At 45.6% G+C, this 19,998-nt stretch overlaps 1 protein-coding gene across 5 annotated transcripts in view; it reads left to right on the top strand.

Annotated features, from left to right (window-relative positions):
* The window catches only part of LOC128689149 (uncharacterized), a 300,470-nt gene that overhangs the window by 81,150 nt on the left and 199,322 nt on the right, over positions 1–19,998 (top strand). For all 5 annotated transcript variants that reach the window (XM_070087358.1, XM_070087361.1, XM_070087360.1 and 2 more), the window contains exon 2: positions 8,853–9,747. In XM_070087358.1, the coding sequence (XP_069943459.1) occupies positions 9,696–9,747 (52 nt within the window). In that variant the 5' untranslated portion in view covers positions 8,853–9,695. The remainder of the gene's footprint in view (positions 1–8,852; positions 9,748–19,998) is intronic.

Here is a 19,998-nt window from a genome sequence, read left to right as displayed (position 1 = left end):
AGTACATTACCCAACAAGTACATTACCCAACAAGTACATTACCCAACAAGTACATTACTCAACAAGTACATTACCCAACAAGTACATTACTCAACAAGTACATTACCCAACAAGTACATTACCCAAAAGTACATTACCCAACAAGTACATTACCCAACAAGTACATTATCCAACAAGTACATTACCCAACAAGTACATTACTCAACAAGTACATTACTCAACAAGTACATTACCCAACAAGTACATTACCCAAAAGTACATTACTCAACAAGTACATTACCCAACAAGTACATTACTCAACAAGTACATTACCCAAAAATACAATACTCAACAAGTACATTACCCAACAAGTACATTACCCAACAAGTACATTACCCAACAAGTACATTACTCAACAAGTACATTACCCAAAAGTACATTACTCAACAAGTACATTACCCAACAAGTACATTACCCAACAAGTACATTACCCAACAAGTACATTACCCAACAAGTACATTACCCAACAAGTACATTACTCAACAAGTACATTACCCAACAAGTACATTACCCAACAAGTACATTACCCAACAAGTACATTACCCAACAAGTACATTACCCAACAAGTACATTACCCAACAAGTACATTACTCAACAAGTACATTACCTACCCAAAAGTACATTACCCAACAAGTACATTACCCAACAAGTACATTACCCAACAAGTACATTACCCAACAAGTACATTACCCAACAAGTACATTACCCAACAAGTACATTACTCAACAAGTACATTACTCAACAAGTACATTACCCAACAAGTACATTACCCAACAAGTACATTACCCAACAAGTACATTACCCAAAAGTACATTACTCAACAAGTACATTACCCAACAAGTACATTACTCAACAAGTACATTACCCAACAAGTACATTACCCAACAAGTACATTACTCAACAAGTACATTACCCAACAAGTACATTACCCAACAAGTACATTACCCAACAAGTACATTACCCAACAAGTACATTACTCAACAAGTACATTACTCAACAAGTACATTACCCAACAAGTACATTACCCAACAAGTACATTACATTACTCAACAAGTACCAACAAGTACATTACCCAACAAGTACATTACTCAACAAGTACATTACCCAACAAGTACATTACCCAACAATTTCCCAACAAGTACATTACTCAACAAGTACATTACTCAACAAGTACAATAAGTACATTACCCAACAAGTACATTACCCAACAAGTACATTACCCAACAAGTACATTACCCAACAAGTACATTACTCAACAAGTACATTTCCCAACAAGTACATTACCCAACAAGTACATTACCCAACAAGTACATTACCCAACAAGTACATTACCCAACAAGTACATTACCCAACAAGTACATTACCCAACAAGTACATTACCCAACAAATAGTAACAAGAAAATAAACACAAAATACAATCACTTTAGGACATGTATGCTGGAATTATTTCCTGATGTATACAAGAGCAGGAAAAACACAGTAAACTTATTTATTTGGAAAGACTCTGAGTAGAAGGTATGTGTAGCAGCTGAGAGCCGCCTGGTGGTGGTCCGGCAAAGCTTGTTAAACTGGACACATGTACAACACTTGGGTATCTTGACTGTAGAAACGTTTCGCCACACAGTAGCTTCATCAGTCCAATACAATCAAAAGGAGTGAAGATCAGAAGGAGATTGAGGTAATCAGTCCATCAGCCTGGAGTGGGTGTTATCAGTCCATCAGCCTGGAGTGGGTGTTATCAGTCCATCAGCCTGGAGTGGGTGTAATCAGTCCATCAGCCTGGAGTGGGTGTAATCAGTCCATCAGCCTGGAGTCGGTGTAATCAGTCCATCAGCCTGGAGTCGGTGTAATCAGTCCATCAGCCTGGAGTCGGTGTAATCAGTCCATCAGCCTGGAGTGGGTGTAATCAGTCCATCAGCCTGGAGTGGGTGTTATCAGTCCATCAGCCTGGAGTGGGTGTTATCAGTCCATCAGCCTGGAGTGGGTGTAATCAGTCCATCAGCCTGGAGTGGGTGTTATCAGTCCATCAGCCTGGAGTGGGTGTAATCAGTCCATCAGCCTGGAGTGGGTGTTATCAGTCCATCAGCCTGGAGTGGGTGTTATCAGTCCATCAGCCTGGAGTGGGTGTTATCAGTCCATCAGCCTGGAGTCGGTGTAATCAGTCCATCAGCCTGGAGTGGGTGTAATCAGTCCATCAGCCTGGAGTGGGTGTAATCAGTCCATCAGCCTGGAGTGGGTGTTATCAGTCCATCAGCCTGGAGTGGGTGTTATCAGTCCATCAGCCTGGAGTGGGTGTTATCAGTCCATCAGCCTGGAGTCGGTGTAATCAGTCCATCAGCCTGGAGTGGGTGTTATCAGTCCATCAGCCTGGAGTGGGTGTAATCAGTCCATCAGCCTGGAGTGGGTGTAATCAGTCCATAAGCCTGGAGTGGGTGTTATCAGTCCATCAGCCTGGAGTGGGTGTTATCAGTCCATCAGCCTGGAGTCGGTGTAATCAGTCCATCAGCCTGGAGTCGGTGTAATCAGTCCATCAGCCTGGAGTGGGTGTTATCAGTCCATCAGCCTGGAGTCGGTGTAATCAGTCCATCAGCCTGGAGTGGGTGTAATCAGTCCATCAGCCTGGAGTGGGTGTAATCAGTCCATCAGCCTGGAGTGGGTGTTATCAGTCCATCAGCCTGGAGTCGGTGTAATCAGTCCATCAGCCTGGAGTCGGTGTAATCAGTCCATCAGCCTGGAGTGGGTGTAATCAGTCCATCAGCCTGGAGTGGGTGTAATCAGTCCATCAGCCTGGAGTGGGTGTTATCAGTCCATCAGCCTGGAGTGGGTGTTATCAGTCCATCAGCCTGGAGTGGGTGTAATCAGTCCATCAGCCTGGAGTGGGTGTTATCAGTCCATCAGCCTGGAGTGGGTGTAATCAGTCCATCAGCCTGGAGTGGGTGTAATCAGTCCATCAGCCTGGAGTGGGTGTTATCAGTCCATCAGCCTGGAGTGGGTGTTATCAGTCCATCAGCCTGGAGTGGGTGTTATCAGTCCATCAGCCTGGAGTCGGTGTAATCAGTCCATCAGCCTGGAGTGGGTGTAATCAGTCCATCAGCCTGGAGTGGGTGTTATCAGTCCATCAGCCTGGAGTGGGTGTTATCAGTCCATCAGCCTGGAGTGGGTGTTATCAGTCCATCAGCCTGGAGTCGGTGTAATCAGTCCATCAGCCTGGAGTGGGTGTTATCAGTCCATCAGCCTGGAGTGGGTGTAATCAGTCCATCAGCCTGGAGTGGGTGTAATCAGTCCATAAGCCTGGAGTGGGTGTTATCAGTCCATCAGCCTGGAGTGGGTGTTATCAGTCCATCAGCCTGGAGTCGGTGTAATCAGTCCATCAGCCTGGAGTCGGTGTAATCAGTCCATCAGCCTGGAGTGGGTGTAATCAGTCCATCAGCCTGGAGTCGGTGTAATCAGTCCATAAGCCTGGAGTCGGTGTAATCAGTCCATCAGCCTGGAGTGGGTGTAATCACTCCATCAGCCTGGAGTGGGTGTAATCAGTCCATCAGCCTGGAGTCGGTGTAATCAGTCCATAAGCCTGGAGTCGGTGTAATCAGTCCATCAGCCTGGAGTGGGTGTAATCAGTCCATCAGCCTGGAGTGGGTGTTATCAGTCCATCAGCCTGGAGTGGGTGTTATCAGTCCATCAGCCTGGAGTCGGTGTAATCAGTCCATCAGCCTGGAGTGGGTGTAATCAGTCCATCAGCCTGGAGTGGGTGTTATCAGTCCATCAGCCTGGAGTGGGTGTTATCAGTCCATCAGCCTGGAGTGGGTGTTATCAGTCCATCAGCCTGGAGTCGGTGTAATCAGTCCATCAGCCTGGAGTGGGTGTTATCAGTCCATCAGCCTGGAGTGGGTGTAATCAGTCCATCAGCCTGGAGTGGGTGTAATCAGTCCATAAGCCTGGAGTGGGTGTTATCAGTCCATCAGCCTGGAGTGGGTGTTATCAGTCCATCAGCCTGGAGTCGGTGTAATCAGTCCATCAGCCTGGAGTCGGTGTAATCAGTCCATCAGCCTGGAGTGGGTGTAATCAGTCCATCAGCCTGGAGTCGGTGTAATCAGTCCATAAGCCTGGAGTCGGTGTAATCAGTCCATCAGCCTGGAGTGGGTGTAATCACTCCATCAGCCTGGAGTGGGTGTAATCAGTCCATCAGCCTGGAGTCGGTGTAATCAGTCCATAAGCCTGGAGTCGGTGTAATCAGTCCATCAGCCTGGAGTGGGTGTAATCAGTCCATCAGCCTGGAGTGGGTGTAATCAGTCCATCAGCCTGGAGTGGGTGTAATCAGTCCATCAGCCTGGAGTGGGTGTAATCAGTCCATCAGCCTGGAGTCGGTGTATTATTTGCACATGATACATAGTTGTACAAAAGATATATAGTGGTTGAGTGTACATGCCAAAAGCCCCTTGTATGCAGAGCATTGTGGGCAGGCTTAAAATTAACTTAAGATTAACTAAGCAATGATATATTCAGTGGTAAAAATTACAGTAAACAAATTACAACATGAAGTACAAATGAGCACTATTTCAAATAAGAAGCTTTATAGTTGTATAAATTTGTAGCATAATAATTTATAATATAATCCAATCAAATTGAATAAAATCAATGATTTGTAGTGCAGAAACAGGTCATGTGGTCATTAGATGAGTTACTGAGCATTCAAGAGAATGGAGTATTCTATTAGGTAATGTAATTAAAAAAAACATAGTTTGATAGGGTCACAGGTTATACATTTATGAGATACAGTTATTCAGTATTTATTTAGTTGTGGGTGAGTAAGTGGTTTTTAAGAAGAGTCTTGAATTGATAAACAGACAGTATTTCTTTTATATTCACAGGTAATGAATTCCAGATTTTTGGGCCTTTTATGTGCATTGAGTTTTTACATAGTGTGAGATGGACACGAGGAACATCAAAGAGTGATCTGTGCCTTGTGTTATGGTCATGTGTTCTGTTGAGGTTGGTAAGGAGAAGTTTGAGGGGAGGGTTTATATCCGAGTTAAGTGTTCTATGTATGTAGTAGGTACAATAATAAGTATGGATGTTTTGTACGGTGAGTAAGTTTAGAGTTTTGAATATTGGTGGAGTATGCTGCCTGTAGTGGGAATTTGTTATCATTCTGACTGCAGCCTTTTGTTGGGTAATTAATGGTCTGAGATGATTTATTGTTGTTGAGCCCCATGCACAAATTCCATAGGTGAGATAGGGGTAAATGAGTGAGTGATATAGGGCCAGGAGGGCTGACTGTGGAACATAGTACCGTATCTTCGATAGTATGCCTACGGTCTTGGAAATTTTCTTGGAAATTTGTTGTACATGTGTTTGAAATTTGAGTCTATTATCAAGGTGGATTCCTAAGAATTTTCCCTCTGTGAGCTTTGTGATAGGTGATCCGTTTATCATTATGTTAAGAGGGACATCTGTAGTTCTGTTTCCAAACTGAATGAAGTAGGTTTTGTCAATATTGAGAGTAAGTTTGTTAATCATCATCCAGGTAGATATTTTCTGTAATTCGGTATTTACAGTATTGGCTAGCATGACTGGGCTTGGGTGAGAGAAGACGTATGTAGTGTCATCTGCAAATAGTGTGGGTTTGAGTAGTTGCGATGCATTTGGTAGGTCGTTTATGTAAATGAGAAAGAGAAGAGGGCCAAGGACACTTCCCTGTGGGACACCAACTGTAATTGGCTGTGTGGAAGAGTTTGCTCCATTTGTGTACACATATTGGCTTCTGTTGCTAAGGTATGACTTTAGGTAGTTGAGGGAGTGCCCTCTTATACCATAGTGTGACAATTTTATGTGCAGCAAATCATGGTCAACTGTATCAAAAGCTTTACGTAAATCAATGAAGATCCCCAATGGGACTTCTTTTTTTCTCGTGTGCAGTGTATATTTGTTCTAGCATGTGTATAATAGCATCGTTCGTATTTTTATTAGGCCTGAACCCAAACTGACAGCGGTTGAGTATGTTGTGGGAGATGAGTTAGGAATAGATTCGCTTATGAATTAATTTTTCAAAGATTTTAGAGAGAGGGTGTAAGTTGGATATTGGCCTATAGTTATTCAAGTCTGTTTGGTCTCCTCCTTTACGGATCGGGGTGACCCTCACTATTTTGAGAACTATGGGGAAGGTAGAGAATTCGATGGTTTTGTTAGTGTTGCAATGATTGGTGACAGCACTTGTGAAGCTTTTTTGTATATAAAGGGTGGTAAGGTATTTAAATCTCCTGTCTTGTTTTTAGTGTGTTGATAATAAGGGAGACTTCTGTTGGGTTAGAGCTAGGAACAGTGTGTTCGGGTAGTTGCCAGTGAGGTAGTCACTGGGTGGGGTATTTGAGCATGGGATTTTATCCGCCAGGTTTTTTCCTATGGTGGAGAAGAAAACATTGAGTCTGTTTGCTGTTTCAGTCGGTGGGAGTTGGGGTTCATCTGGTTTTCTTAGTTTCATTGTTCTGTTTCCTGGTATCTTCTTTGTACCTGGAATTTCAGATAGGATTTTCCAGGTCTTTTTTATATCACCTTTTAACTTCGATAATCTGCTCTCATAATACAATTTTTTTGCCCTTCTTATCAGGCTGGTTAGGATTGATGAGTAACGTTTTGTTTGGTCTCTAGTTATGTGACCCATTCTGTACTGTTTTTTGTATAGGTGCTTTATATTTATGGATTTGAGGATGCTGGGTGTTAACCAGGGACTGTTCAGTCTCTTAGCTGTGATGTTTTTTTTTTTTAGGGCAGTGCTTGTTATAGAGGTATTGGGTCTTTTTTTAGAAAATTATTAAAACATTCATCAGTATCTGTCTAGATTTCTAGCTCAGCCAGTTGATGTTTGTTATTGCTGTTGTGAAGTTATTAATGGCTGCCTCATTATGAAGTCTGAAGGTTACTTTAGTAGCGTCTTGGGGTAATTTACCTAGATTGGTTATGAGAAAGGTAGGGTAGTGGTCTGTGGTATTATCTGTGATTATGCCTGATTTTAAAGGGGATATGGTGTTGGTCCAGATGTGGTCTAATAGGGAAACACTAGTCTCTGTAATTCTTGTAGGCTTTGTTACTGTTGGTAGCAACAAGCAGTTATTCATAGTGTTTGTGAATTCAGTAACATGTGGGTCTTGGTCTTGCAGGAGATTTATATTGAAGTCACCTGAGAGTAGTAAGTGATCTTTATTCATGTGTGCATCAGTAATCATACTTCCCAGGTTTTCACTAAAATGGCTAATGTTTGACTGTGGTACTCTGTAGATGTTTATCACTGTGAGAGGTTTTTGTAGGTATTTGGATTTGAATTTAGCTATTATATATTCCCCATGTTCATCCCTTGTGCAAGTATTAGTGATACATTCTAGTTGGTCTGAGTAGTATATAGCTGTGCCACCCCCTTGTTGATCTGGCCTACAGTTGTGTATGGCTGTGTAACCAGGAATGGCATAGACATCTGTAGTATCTGGCTTTAGCCAGGTTTCGGTGAGAGTAATGATGGACATACTGGCATGCAGGGAATTTAGTAATGCTGTGAGGTCATCGTAATGTTTGCTTAAAGATCTGACATTGTAGTTAAAGACAGTTATGTTGTTGTTGGCTCTGAGAAGTGCCTTTGTTTGTTCTGCTGTGTAGTAATTACAGTTGCTGTTTGATTCAATTAAGTCATTCAATAAGAGGTTGATATCAGGATCAACGCTTGTAATCATAAGATTTATAGTGAATCTATAATTAGACTTAAGTATAAGACAATGTAAATATACCGTGATCTCTCCATCTTCTTTAGGACCGGCTACTCGAACAGTTGTATTAAGAAAAGGAACTTAAAGTGCATTATGTGTTTGTCTTAAAGAAATTAAAGCTGTAACTTGAATTCCTATAATCAAGAAAAAAATAAAATGGTTCCCGTGACATGCCACAATATAGGTTAAAATAACAGCTAATTGAAAATCACTTCGACTCAAGTGATGTTACGACACATATGGACACATTTAACAATAGTAAAGGTTATTTTCCATGGCATTAGGTAAGTTTTTATATTATATGATTTTTTTTTGTTTTTTAAGTGTAAAATCTTATAGTTATGCCATGGCTAGGATATGATGATCTTGTGTAATATAATGACGAGGATATATATAATGAACGTTGTGACACGACGAGAATATAATGACGAGGATATAATGAGCGTTGTGACATGATCAGGATATAATGACGAGGATATAGTGAACGTTGTGACATGACCAGGATATAATGAACGTTGTGACATGACGAGGATATAATGAACTTTGTGACATGACGAGGATATAATGAACGTTGTGACATGACCAAGATATAATGAACGTTGTAACATGACCAGGATATAATGAACGTTGTGACATGACCAGGATATAATGAACGTTGTGACATGACCAAAATATAATGACGAAAGTTGTAACAACATTACCAGGATATAATGACAAACCCTTAGTTATCAAAAAAAAAAAAACACTTGATACAGACCTAACCTGTATTATACATGACATGGACTGGAAAATAAACAGACAGATAATCACTGTGATTGTCTTGGGAACAGTGTAATGCTTACTGTTATTAAAAGGATTGGCTTCTGTGGAAAAAAAAGCTTGTTCTTATTATAGTTGATGAGAGTATCAGCTATAAAACTAACTTGTAGTACATGTCATGAACAAACTTCTAACTCATGTGTCACTTGTCAGAATGTCTTGTTTTATCTAACTGCTTTCTTTAAACTTGTGATCTGCCTATAATTTTGGATATTTTCATTACATAATTTAATTTTTTCTTAGCTGTCTTGGAGTGTTTAAGTATGAACACAAAGATCTATGTGAAGCGTTCGGTTGTGTTCAGATTAGAACAGACGCTCAGTGTGTAGTTATCGACACAGTTTTGTCCGGTAGTGTTTGTCCGAAAATGTTACTATTGAAACCATTGTTGTCCAGGAAGCAATGACAGTTATGGATCACAGATAAAAAAAAAAGTGTTTAAATCAAGTATGAAAGTGAGAAAATTTGAGAAAATAGCAGCATTACTGAGCATATGGTTTAAAACTTGTTATTTCTCAGTAAAATACGCAAACCAGAACCATTAAATAGAGAACAGAAGGAAAGTAGAGAAAAGAATTATAAACAGAGAACAGAACTAAAATATAAAGTAACGTTGGAGATACAGAATAACAATATAATGTTTTAAATGTAACTATAAACAGTGAATGGAAGTACTAAACAAAAACATCTTTTTTAATAAACGTCTCCAGCCAAGAGGTCAGTGACTGACCTCGTCTGGTCAGTTATTGTCCTCGTGTAGTTGGTCACCGGCTGACCTCGCCGCTTATACCGTCAAGTCTCGTTCATTAAATGATCAGTGTCTATGTGATGATTTATCTTTACCTGATGGTAACCTTCCACGCTCGCCCAGTGACCTGACCATCACTTCATACCCAGCACCTGGCGGCCTGGTCTTCACGTCAGGTCATCACTCTTCGCCTGGTGATCTGACTTCGTCTGGTGACCTAACTTTCACAGCAGTCACCCTTCACCAGGTGACCTGACTTCCGCAAAGCACTTGTAACACCTCGTCTATTTACCAGTCACCTCTTACCTGGTGACCTGAACTCGACGTGACCTTGAAGAATGGCCAGGGTAGTGCTTCTTCAGTGCCTTCTGCTCTTGATCCAGTTATATGGTGAGTTTCCCGCACACATATTTTCTTGCATGTTGTAAGCATGTCATCTTGTGTTCCTAGTATCCAGTGACAATAATACCTGAACAACTATACCATTGATCGTCTTGTATTAAACTTATACGAGAGTGTTTTGACACACATAATCCAAACACAACAATGTTTTTTTTTTCAGTTTCCAGTAATGTTTCATACCTTTGTCCCACCGAGAGAGAGAAATGTAAATCAATTGTGTGCATTCCTTTTTCACTCTCCATATCTGTTGCTGCATTTGTTGCAACTTCACACTAATGCGTCGTATCTCGTTGGAGTCGAGCTTTGTGTCAGGCTGCTGGGAGACAAGACTGTGTGGCAGGGTAGAGCTTTGTGTCAGGCTGCTGGGAGACAAGACTGTGTGGCAGGGTAGAGCTTTGTGTCAGGCTGCTGGGAGACAAGACCGTGTGGCAGGGTAGAGCTTTGTGTCAGGCTGCTGGGAGACAAGACCGTGTGGCAGGGTAGAGCTTTGTGTCAGGCTGCTGGGAGACAAGACTGTGTGGCAGGGTAGAGCTTTGTGTCAGGCTGCTGGGAGACAAGACCGTGTGGCAAGGTAGAGCTTTGTGTCAGGCTGCTGGGAGACAAGACCGTGTGGCAGGGTAGAGCTTTGTGTCAGGCTGCTGGGAGACAAGACTGTGTGGCAGGGTAGAGCTTTGTGTCAGGCTGCTGGGAGACAAGACTGTGTGGCAGGGTAGAGCTTTGTGTCAGGCTGCTGGGAGACAAGACCGTGTGGCAAGGTAGAGCTTTGTGTCAGGCTGCTGGGAGACAAGACCGTGTGGCAGGGTAGAGCTTTGTGTCAGGCTGCTGGGAGACAAGACCGTGTGGCAGGGTAGAGCTTTGTGTCAGGCTGCTGGGAGACAAGACTGTGTGGCAGGGTAGAGCTTTGTGTCAGGCTGCTGGGAGACAAGACCGTGTGGCAGGGTAGAGCTTTGTGTCAGGCTGCTGGGAGACAAGACCGTGTGGCAGGGTAGAGCTTTGTGTCAGGCTGCTGGGAGACAAGACTGTGTGGCAGGGTAGAGCTTTGTGTCAGGCTGCTGGGAGACAAGACCGTGTGGCAGGGTAGAGCTTTGTGTCAGGCTGCTGGGAGACAAGACCGTGTGGCAGGGTAGAGCTTTGTGTCAGGCTGCTGGGAGACAAGACTGTGTGGCAGGGTAGAGCTTTGTGTCAAGCTGCTGGGAGACAAGACTGTGTGGCAGGGTAGAGCTTTGTGTCAGGCTGCTGGGAGACAAGACTGTGTGGCAGGGTAGAGCTTTGTGTCAGGCTGCTGGGAGACAAGACTGTGTGGCAGGGTAGAGCTTTGTGTCAGGCTGCTGGGAGACAAGACCGTGTGGCAGGGTAGAGCTTTGTGTCAGGCTGCTGGGAGACAAGACCGTGTGGCAGGGTAGAGCTTTGTGTCAGGCTGCTGGGAGACAAGACTGTGTGGCAGGGTAGAGCTTTGTGTCAAGCTGCTGGGAGACAAGACTGTGTGGCAGGGTAGAGCTTTGTGTCAGGCTGCTGGGAGACAAGACTGTGTGGCAGGGTAGAGCTTTGTGTCAGGCTGCTGGGAGACAAGACTGTGTGGCAGGGTAGAGCTTTGTGTCAGGCTGCTGGGAGACAAGACTGTGTGGCAGGGTAGAGCTTTGTGTCAAGCTGCTGGGAGACAAGACCGTGTGGCAGGGTAGAGCTTTGTGTCAGGCTGCTGGGAGACAAGACCGTGTGGCAGGGTAGAGCTTTGTGTCAGGCTGCTGGGAGACAAGACCGTGTGGCAGGGTAGAGCTTTGTGTCAGGCTGCTGGGAGACAAGACCGTGTGGCAGGGTAGAGCTTTGTGTCAGGCTGCTGGGAGACAAGACTGTGTGGCAGGGTAGAGCTTTGTGTCAAGCTGCTGGGAGACAAGACTGTGTGGCAGGGTAGAGCTTTGTGTCAGGCTGCTGGGAGACAAGACTGTGTGGCAGGGTAGAGCTTTGTGTCAGGCTGCTGGGAGACAAGACTGTGTGGCAGGGTAGAGCTTTGTGTCAGGCTGCTGGGAGACAAGACCGTGTGGCAGGGTAGAGCTTTGTGTCAGGCTGCTGGGAGACAAGACCGTGTGGCAGGGTAGAGCTTTGTGTCAGGCTGCTGGGAGACAAGACTGTGTGGCAGGGTAGAGCTTTGTGTCAAGCTGCTGGGAGACAAGACTGTGTGGCAGGGTAGAGCTTTGTGTCAGGCTGCTGGGAGACAAGACTGTGTGGCAGGGTAGAGCTTTGTGTCAGGCTGCTGGGAGACAAGACTGTGTGGCAGGGTAGAGCTTTGTGTCAGGCTGCTGGGAGACAAGACTGTGTGGCAGGGTAGAGCTTTGTGTCAAGCTGCTGGGAGACAAGACCGTGTGGCAGGGTAGAGCTTTGTGTCAGGCTGCTGGGAGACAAGACCGTGTGGCAGGGTAGAGCTTTGTGTCAGGCTGCTGGGAGACAAGACCGTGTGGCAGGGTAGAGCTTTGTGTCAGGCTGCTGGGAGACAAGACCGTGTGGCAGGGTAGAGCTTTGTGTCAGGCTGCTGGGAGACAAGACCGTGTGGCAGGGTAGAGCTTTGTGTCAGGCTGCTGGGAGACAAGACTGTGTGACAGGGTAGAGCTTTGTGTCAGGCTGCTGGGAGACAAGACCGTGTGGCAGGGTAGAGCTTTGTGTCAGGCTGCTGGGAGACAAGACCGTGTGGCAGGGTAGAGCTTTGTGTCAGGCTGCTGGGAGACAAGACCGTGTGGCAGGGTAGAGCTTTGTGTCAGGCTGCTGGGAGACAAGACCGTGTGGCAGGGTAGAGCTTTGTGTCAGGCTGCTGGGAGACAAGACCGTGTGGCAGGGTAGAGCTTTGTGTCAGGCTGCTGGGAGACAAGACCGTGTGGCAGGGTAGAGCTTTGTGTCAGGCTGCTGGGAGACAAGACTGTGTGACAGGGTAGAGCTTTGTGTCAGGCTGCTGGGAGACAAGACCGTGTGGCAGGGTAGAGCTTTGTGTCAGGCTGCTGGGAGACAAGACCGTGTGGCAGGGTAGAGGTTTGTGTCAGGCTGCTGGGAGACAAGACTGTGTGGCAGGGTAGAGCTTTGTGTCAGGCTGCTGGGAGACAAGACCGTGTGGCAGGGTAGAGCTTTGTGTCAGGCTGCTGGGAGACAAGACCGTGTGGCAGGGTAGAGCTTTGTGTCAGGCTGCTGGGAGACAAGACTGTGTGGCAGGGTAGAGCTTTGTGTCAAGCTGCTGGGAGACAAGACTGTGTGGCAGGGTAGAGCTTTGTGTCAGGCTGCTGGGAGACAAGACCGTGTGGCAGGGTAGAGCTTTGTGTCAGGCTGCTGGGAGACAAGACCGTGTGGCAGGGTAGAGCTTTGTGTCAGGCTGCTGGGAGACAAGACCGTGTGGCAGGGTAGAGCTTTGTGTCAGGCTGCTGGGAGACAAGACTGTGTGGCAGGGTAGAGCTTTGTGTCAGGCTGCTGGGAGACAAGACCGTGTGGCAGGGTAGAGCTTTGTGTCAGGCTGCTGGGAGACAAGACCGTGTGGCAGGGTAGAGCTTTGTGTCAGGCTGCTGGGAAACAAGACTGTGTGGCAGGGTAGAGCTTTGTGTCAGGCTGCTGGGAGACAAGACCGTGTGGCAGGGTAGAGCTTTGTGTCAGGCTGCTGGGAGACAAGACCGTGTGGCAGGGTAGAGCTTTGTGTCAGGCTGCTGGGAAACAAGACTGTGTGGCAGGGTAGAGCTTTGTGTCAGGCTGCTGGGAGACAAGACCGTGTGGCAGGGTAGAGCTTTGTGTCAGGCTGCTGGGAAACAAGACTGTGTGGCAGGGTAGAGCTTTGTGTCAAGCTGCTGGGAGACAAGACCGTGTGGCAGGGTAGAGCTTTGTGTCAAGCTGCTGGGAAACAAGACCGTGTGGCAGGGTAGAGCTTTGTGTCAAGCTGCTGGGAGACAAGACTGTGTGGCAGGGTAGAGCTTTGTGTCAGGCTGCTGGGAGACAAGACCGTGTGGCAGGGTAGAGCTTTGTGTCAGGCTGCTGGGAAACAAGACTGTGTGGCAGGGTAGAGCTTTGTGTCAGGCTGCTGGGAGACAAGACCGTGTGGCAGGGTAGAGCTTTGTGTCAAGCTGCTGGGAGACAAGACTGTGTGGCAGGGTAGAGCTTTGTGTCAGGCTGCTGGGAGACAAGACCGTGTGGCAGGGTAGAGCTTTGTGTCAGGCTGCTGGGAGACAAGACTGTGTGGCAGGGTAGAGCTTTGTGTCAGGCTGCTGGGAGACAAGACCGTGTGGCAGGGTAGAGCTTTGTGTCAGGCTGCTGGGAGACAAGACCGTGTGGCAGGGTAGAGCTTTGTGTCAAGCTGCTGGGAGACAAGACTGTGTGGCAGGGTAGGGTGCGCCTTGATCTTATTACCGGCTTTACTAGCAGCGATTATAAGACTGTGTTTACCAAGGAAGCTCACTACTCGCCCACAATTTGGAGAGGAAACTTTAGACGACAATTGGATGCGTCCTGACCATTATCAATTCGCGATGTGATAATGGTCCACGACGGACCGAAACGTCGTCTAAAGATTCGTTAATTTGTGGGTTAGTTGAAAATTCTTCCAGCCACGGTATTATGACTTATTAGTTTTACGAGGAAGTGTTTGTCACTGTATTTGTTGAAACTCTCTCGTAGTATATGTAAGTAGGGCTCCTAGTAAACATAAATTCAAGTATACATATTTATAGTTTCTCATCCACAGCGCCTGGTACATTAAGTAAGGTGTTAAAGTATTTGTTGGTAAAGATTTTGTATTACACCAGTGTTTCCACATGACATTCTGAGATGTTGGGTTAAGAGTGAGAAGATTCAACGAAACAAAGAGATCAAACACCGTTAAACTTCATTACTGTAGACAGCATTTTTTTTTTCTTTTTTAAACTGACCTTACCTACAGCTGTGTCTTATTTTCTATATTTTCTCAGGAAAACTTCACCCACTCTCTACTGATCTCCTATTTCTTTTCAATATTTGAGTCTCTAGTGCTGTCTCAACTCTTTCTAGTTTTGAACAAGTTCCAATTGACGCGTTTTCCAGTTCTAGACATAACATCTTTTCCTTCCCACTCTGAGGATGGTGTCAATAATTATAGTCGTACTGACACTTCTTAACTCAATACACAACTCATCAATGAGTGTGTGGTTTCCAGATGTTTAAATAACGACCAAGTCTTCCTCGTTGCTGAACATTAGTAGTCAGTTGAAGTAATTATCGCTACTCGTAATTAAATATATGTAAATATGTGTTATTGAAAGTTAGGTTACGTATCTTGCAAGGAATCGTCAAGGTCTTTTTATTGTCCACCATCTTTAACAGCTCATCTTTCTAGAAAGGAAGTTTAATTAACCATCTTCCTCTAACGTTGAATGTTCTCTTTGATCTCGTGTTTAAAAATCACAAATCCTTTAAGAATCTACTCTCTTCTTTTTTTCATTTTATTTTGACAACTTTGTACCCGGCTCTTTGCCTGGCTTAGCCAACCTCTTCAACACTTTCTTTTCCAGCTCAACCTTTTAGACTTTTCTATTTCTCCTCTGATCACATGTCTGACTGGTTTGATCGTCGTGTTCTGGGACGTACCTACCCGCTCCTCGCACGTCATGTGTCGTGTTCTGGGACGTACCTGCCCGCTCCTCGCACGTCTTGTGTCATGCTCTAGGACGTACCTGCACGCTCCTCGCACGTCTTGTGTCGTGTTCTGGGACGTACCTGCCCGCTCCTCGCACGTCTTGTGTCATGCTCTAGGACGTACCTGCACGCTCCTCGCACGTCTTGTGTCGTGTTCTGGGACGTACCTGCCCGCTCCTCGCACGTCTTGTGTCGTGCTCTGGGACGTACCTGCCCGCTCCTCGCACGTCTTGTGTCGTGCTCTGGGACATACCTGCCCGCTCCTTGCACGTCCTGTGTCGTGCCCTGGGACATACGTGCCCGCTCTTTGCACGTCTTGTGCCGTGCTCTGGGACACACCTGCCAGCTCCTTATACGTCTTGTGCCGTACCCTGGAACATACTTGCCCGCTAATTGCACGTCTTGTGTCGTGCTCTGGGACATACCTGCCCGCTCCTTGCGCGTCCTGTGTCGTGCTGGGACATACATGCCCGCTCCTCGCAGGTCCTGTGTCGTGCTCTGGGACATACCTGCCCGCTCCTCGCAGGTCCTGTGTCGTGCTCTGGGACATACCTGCCCGCTCCTCGCAGGTCTTGTGTCGTGCTCTGGGACATACCTGCTCGCTCCTCGCAAGTCCTGTGTCGTGCTCTGGGACATACCTGCCCGCTCCTCGCAGGTCCTGTGTCGTGCTCTGGGACATACCTGCCCGCTCCTCGCAGGTCCTGTGTCGTGCTCTGGGACATACCTGCCCGCTCCTCGCAGGTCCTGTGTCGTGCTCTGGGACATACCTGCCCGCTCCTCGCAGGTCCTGTGTCGTGCTCTGGGACATACCTGCCCGCTCCTCGCAGGTCCTGTGTCGTGCTCTGGGACATACCTGCCCGCTCCTCGCAGGTCTTGTGTCGTGCTCTGGGACATACCTGCTCGCTCCTCGCAAGTCCTGTGTCGTGCTCTGGGACATACCTGCCCGCTCCTCGCAGGTCCTGTGTCGTGTTCTGGGACATACCTGCCCGCTCCTCGCAGGTCCTGTGTCGTGCTCTGGGACATACCTGCCCGCTCCTCGTAGGTCTTGTGTCGTGCTCTGGGACATACCTGCCCGCTCCTCGCAGGTCCTGTGTCGTGCTCTGGGACATACCTGCCCGCTCCTCGCAGGTCCTGTGTCGTGCTCTGGGACATACCTGCCCGCTCCTCGCAGGTACTGTGTCGTGCTCTGGGACATACCTGCCCGCTCCTCGCAGGTCCTGTGTCGTGTTCTGGGACATACCTGCCCGCTCCTCGCAGGTCCTGTGTCGTGTTCTGGGACATACCTGCCCGCTCCTCGTAGGTCTTGTGTCGTGTTCTGGGACATACCTGCCCGCTCCTCGCAGGTCCTGTGTCGTGCTCTGGGACATACCTGCCCGCTCCTCGCAGGTCCTGTGTCGTGTTCTGGGACATACCTGCCCGCTCCTCGTAGGTCTTGTGTCGTGCTCTGGGACATACCTGCCCGCTCCTCGCAGGTACTGTGTCGTGCTCTGGGACATACCTGCTCGCTCCTCGCAGGTCCTGTGTCGTGTTCTGGGACATACCTGCCCGCTCCTCGTAGGTCTTGTGTCGTGCTCTGGGACATACCTGCCCGCTCCTCGCAGGTACTTTGTCGTGCTCTGGGACATACCTGCCCGCTCCTCGCAGGTACTGTGTCGTGCTCTGGGACATACCTGCCCGCTCCTCGCAGGTACTGTGTCGTGCTCTGGGACATACCTGCCCGCTCCTCGCAGGTACTGTGTCGTGCTCTGGGACATACCTGCCCGCTCCTCGCAGGTCCTGTGTCGTGCTCTGGGACATACCTGCCCGCTCCTCGCAGGTCTTGCGACTCAATAGTTTGAAAACGTTGGAATTTTTAAAAGACTCAATATTACGGAAAAAACAAATACTGAAGCACTGTTTATCAGTCAAGTTGGTACACGAGCTATACTGGCATTAAATGACAAGTAAAACTGATCCCCCTGATAATGGTGATGGGCTCTTGATTCAAGGCATTGGAGCTACCCTTTCCTTCCTCTGGTCAAACCAGGTTACTTCCCATTTTTCTAGGTGTTTTATGAAGTCTTCTGATTAAGTGCTCCAGTGAATATAATAATAATAATAATAATAATAATAATAATAATCATAAGAAGAAGAAGAAGAAGAAGAAGTTGAAACTTGCACAGGTTTGTACTACACAGGAAAGATGATCCCGTAAATCCTCTTATTACTCCGGTCAGTCTGTAGCTGACGTAGATAAAATGCAGAATTAATTTCTGAGGTATATATACTCTACCTATACCCAACAACATGTTAGAAAATAAGTGTTAATAAGGACGGTGGAGCGTTCATTTTTTTTAAAGAGATGAATATATATTTTTTGTCAGACTATCATTTAAATTTATACCCAAAAAATTAATTAATAAAATTTCGGAAGAATTTAAGATATATTCAACAAGTTAAAATCTTTAAGCTTGGGTAGCATGTAAGGTGTTTGATAGATCCTTGACCACCTTCCTACATCATCATTAGAAGGTCAGGTGTTGTAAGTTAACCGACAGGTGAAATCTCATTCTTGTGCCTTCCTGTTGATCTTTTATATTTACAGTTCCTTAATAATGTTAGAAATCACGAAAGCGCTTAGGATTTTACTGTTTTTTAACAGTGGTTATTCTGCCTGTTGTGATATCACCTGTTCACTGTGTTCTTATTGCATCAAAAAAAATATATTTTCTGGCCATTTCTACATAGAATATCAAAACATGAACACGACTGAAGCGTTAATAAAGGGAAAAATGAACATGGCTAAAGCAGTCATAAAGAAAAAAAAATTAAAACCTGTAATATCTGTAGAACCTGTGCTCCGTCGCTGGTGTTCACTGGACCAGCATGCTGAAGAGAGTTTTGGTTTCTGGTCAACTCTTGACGAACTGGAGAGAAGAGAAGCAATGGAATCAAGTAAGCAAGTGAAGTACGAGAATATAATATTTACAGTTTGCAGGAGAATCTGTGAATCAGAAATGTAGACAAATACTACAACAGAAGCAGTGCAAGTCATGACTTGATAAAAAAAATAACAGCCATGTTCAGCGTTCTCATGAACATGATTTCATTTTCCGTAAACATTGCGTAGTTTGCATTCAACTTGCAAATTAATCAGGTAAAAGAAGAAGCTATGATGTCTTTCCTGTAAGATCTACTGATTTTTCAAGCAACAATTCAACGCATATGCAGAGAGCGCAGCTACAACTGAGCTCACATGGTTGAAAGTGAGATCGCGTTAACACAAGATTTGATTGCCTCGGGTGATGTTTACCGTCAAGCATCACCAACTGCTGAACAGAGAAAACTGGTTCCCATAGCCTAGCAGTCTACAAACTATGCTAAAAAAAAATCTGGAACATTCATTGGCTGCAGAGAACTGTAGGTCCAGAGTCATGCAGCTTGTCTTATTTGATCATGCGATCTCTGGCTGTGACACAACGTCAGACCTGTTTGGCATTGGGAAAGGGTTCGCTTCGATGAAACTGAAGAACAATACGTATTAAGAAAATCAGGCAGAGGTCTCCTAAGCTGGAGAAGAGGCGCTTGTCTGCCTGAACAATGGTACCCGAGGTGAAGAACTCAGTGTATTCTGTGTTATCAACAATTTCGTGAGTTTCTGCGAACACCTTTTCTATGCAGTCACACTCTGCCACCAACATCTACAGCAGCACGTTGTCACAGCGTCCGTGTTTACATCCAGTTTCGGCGGTGGATGAACCTGCTCTTGGATCCAGAAGACTTTGGATGGATGCTGAACTGAAGGTGATCAGGCGCAACTGTGAAACTTTCTGTGATACTCAACGATGAGCCTGCAAGAAAACATGGTCTGGTGTGCTCAATAACATATACTGGATTTAAAGCAACTAGTTGTACAAACTCATCCTTAAATATATGTGGTACCATGCTGGTTATACACGTAATTCAGTCATTTACTACATCTAGTACAGTACACCACATGTATTATGCCAAAATCAATATAACTTCATGCATACCCATATACACAAATAACTCACACATAGAAGAGAAGAACTTACGACGACGTTTCGGTCCGACTTGGACTATTTACAAAGTCACAGTGTGACTGTAAATGGTCCAAGTCGGACCGAAACGTCGTGGTAAGTTCCTCCCTTCTATGTGCGGGTTATTTGTGTATCGTTCCAGTCACGGTATTGTACCTTTTTTTGTTATGTTTTGCAAAATCCATAAGATTTTAAGTGGGTTTCCACAGAAGTTAGCACTGCATAAATAAGATAAACTAACGTTTATCTTATTTATGCAGCATCAGTTCCTTTTCTCTCCAGTTGGGATACATGTTGCGTCCTCTGATTGGACCCAACGTTAATAATTAATATTGTGTGTACATATTTTGCTATTCACTTAATACTATATTACCGATGGCATTATTAGCTAAAATAATGTCTATTGTGCTTTATAGTATTATCTGCCCTTATATTGTTAGCTGTGTTGATTTTTTTTTTATATTTTATTTAAAAACTTTACAGCTTAATATTAAATAAAAAGATATAAAATGGGTACAGTAGGATCCTCAATCCTACACAACATACACTAACAATCCTACACAACATACAC

The sequence above is a fragment of the Cherax quadricarinatus genome, chromosome 21, assembly GCF_038502225.1.
Source record: "Cherax quadricarinatus isolate ZL_2023a chromosome 21, ASM3850222v1, whole genome shotgun sequence".
NCBI lineage: Eukaryota > Metazoa > Arthropoda > Malacostraca > Decapoda > Parastacidae > Cherax > Cherax quadricarinatus.
Note: the sequence above shows the minus strand (reverse complement) of the source record. Positions and strands in the feature narration are given on the sequence as shown.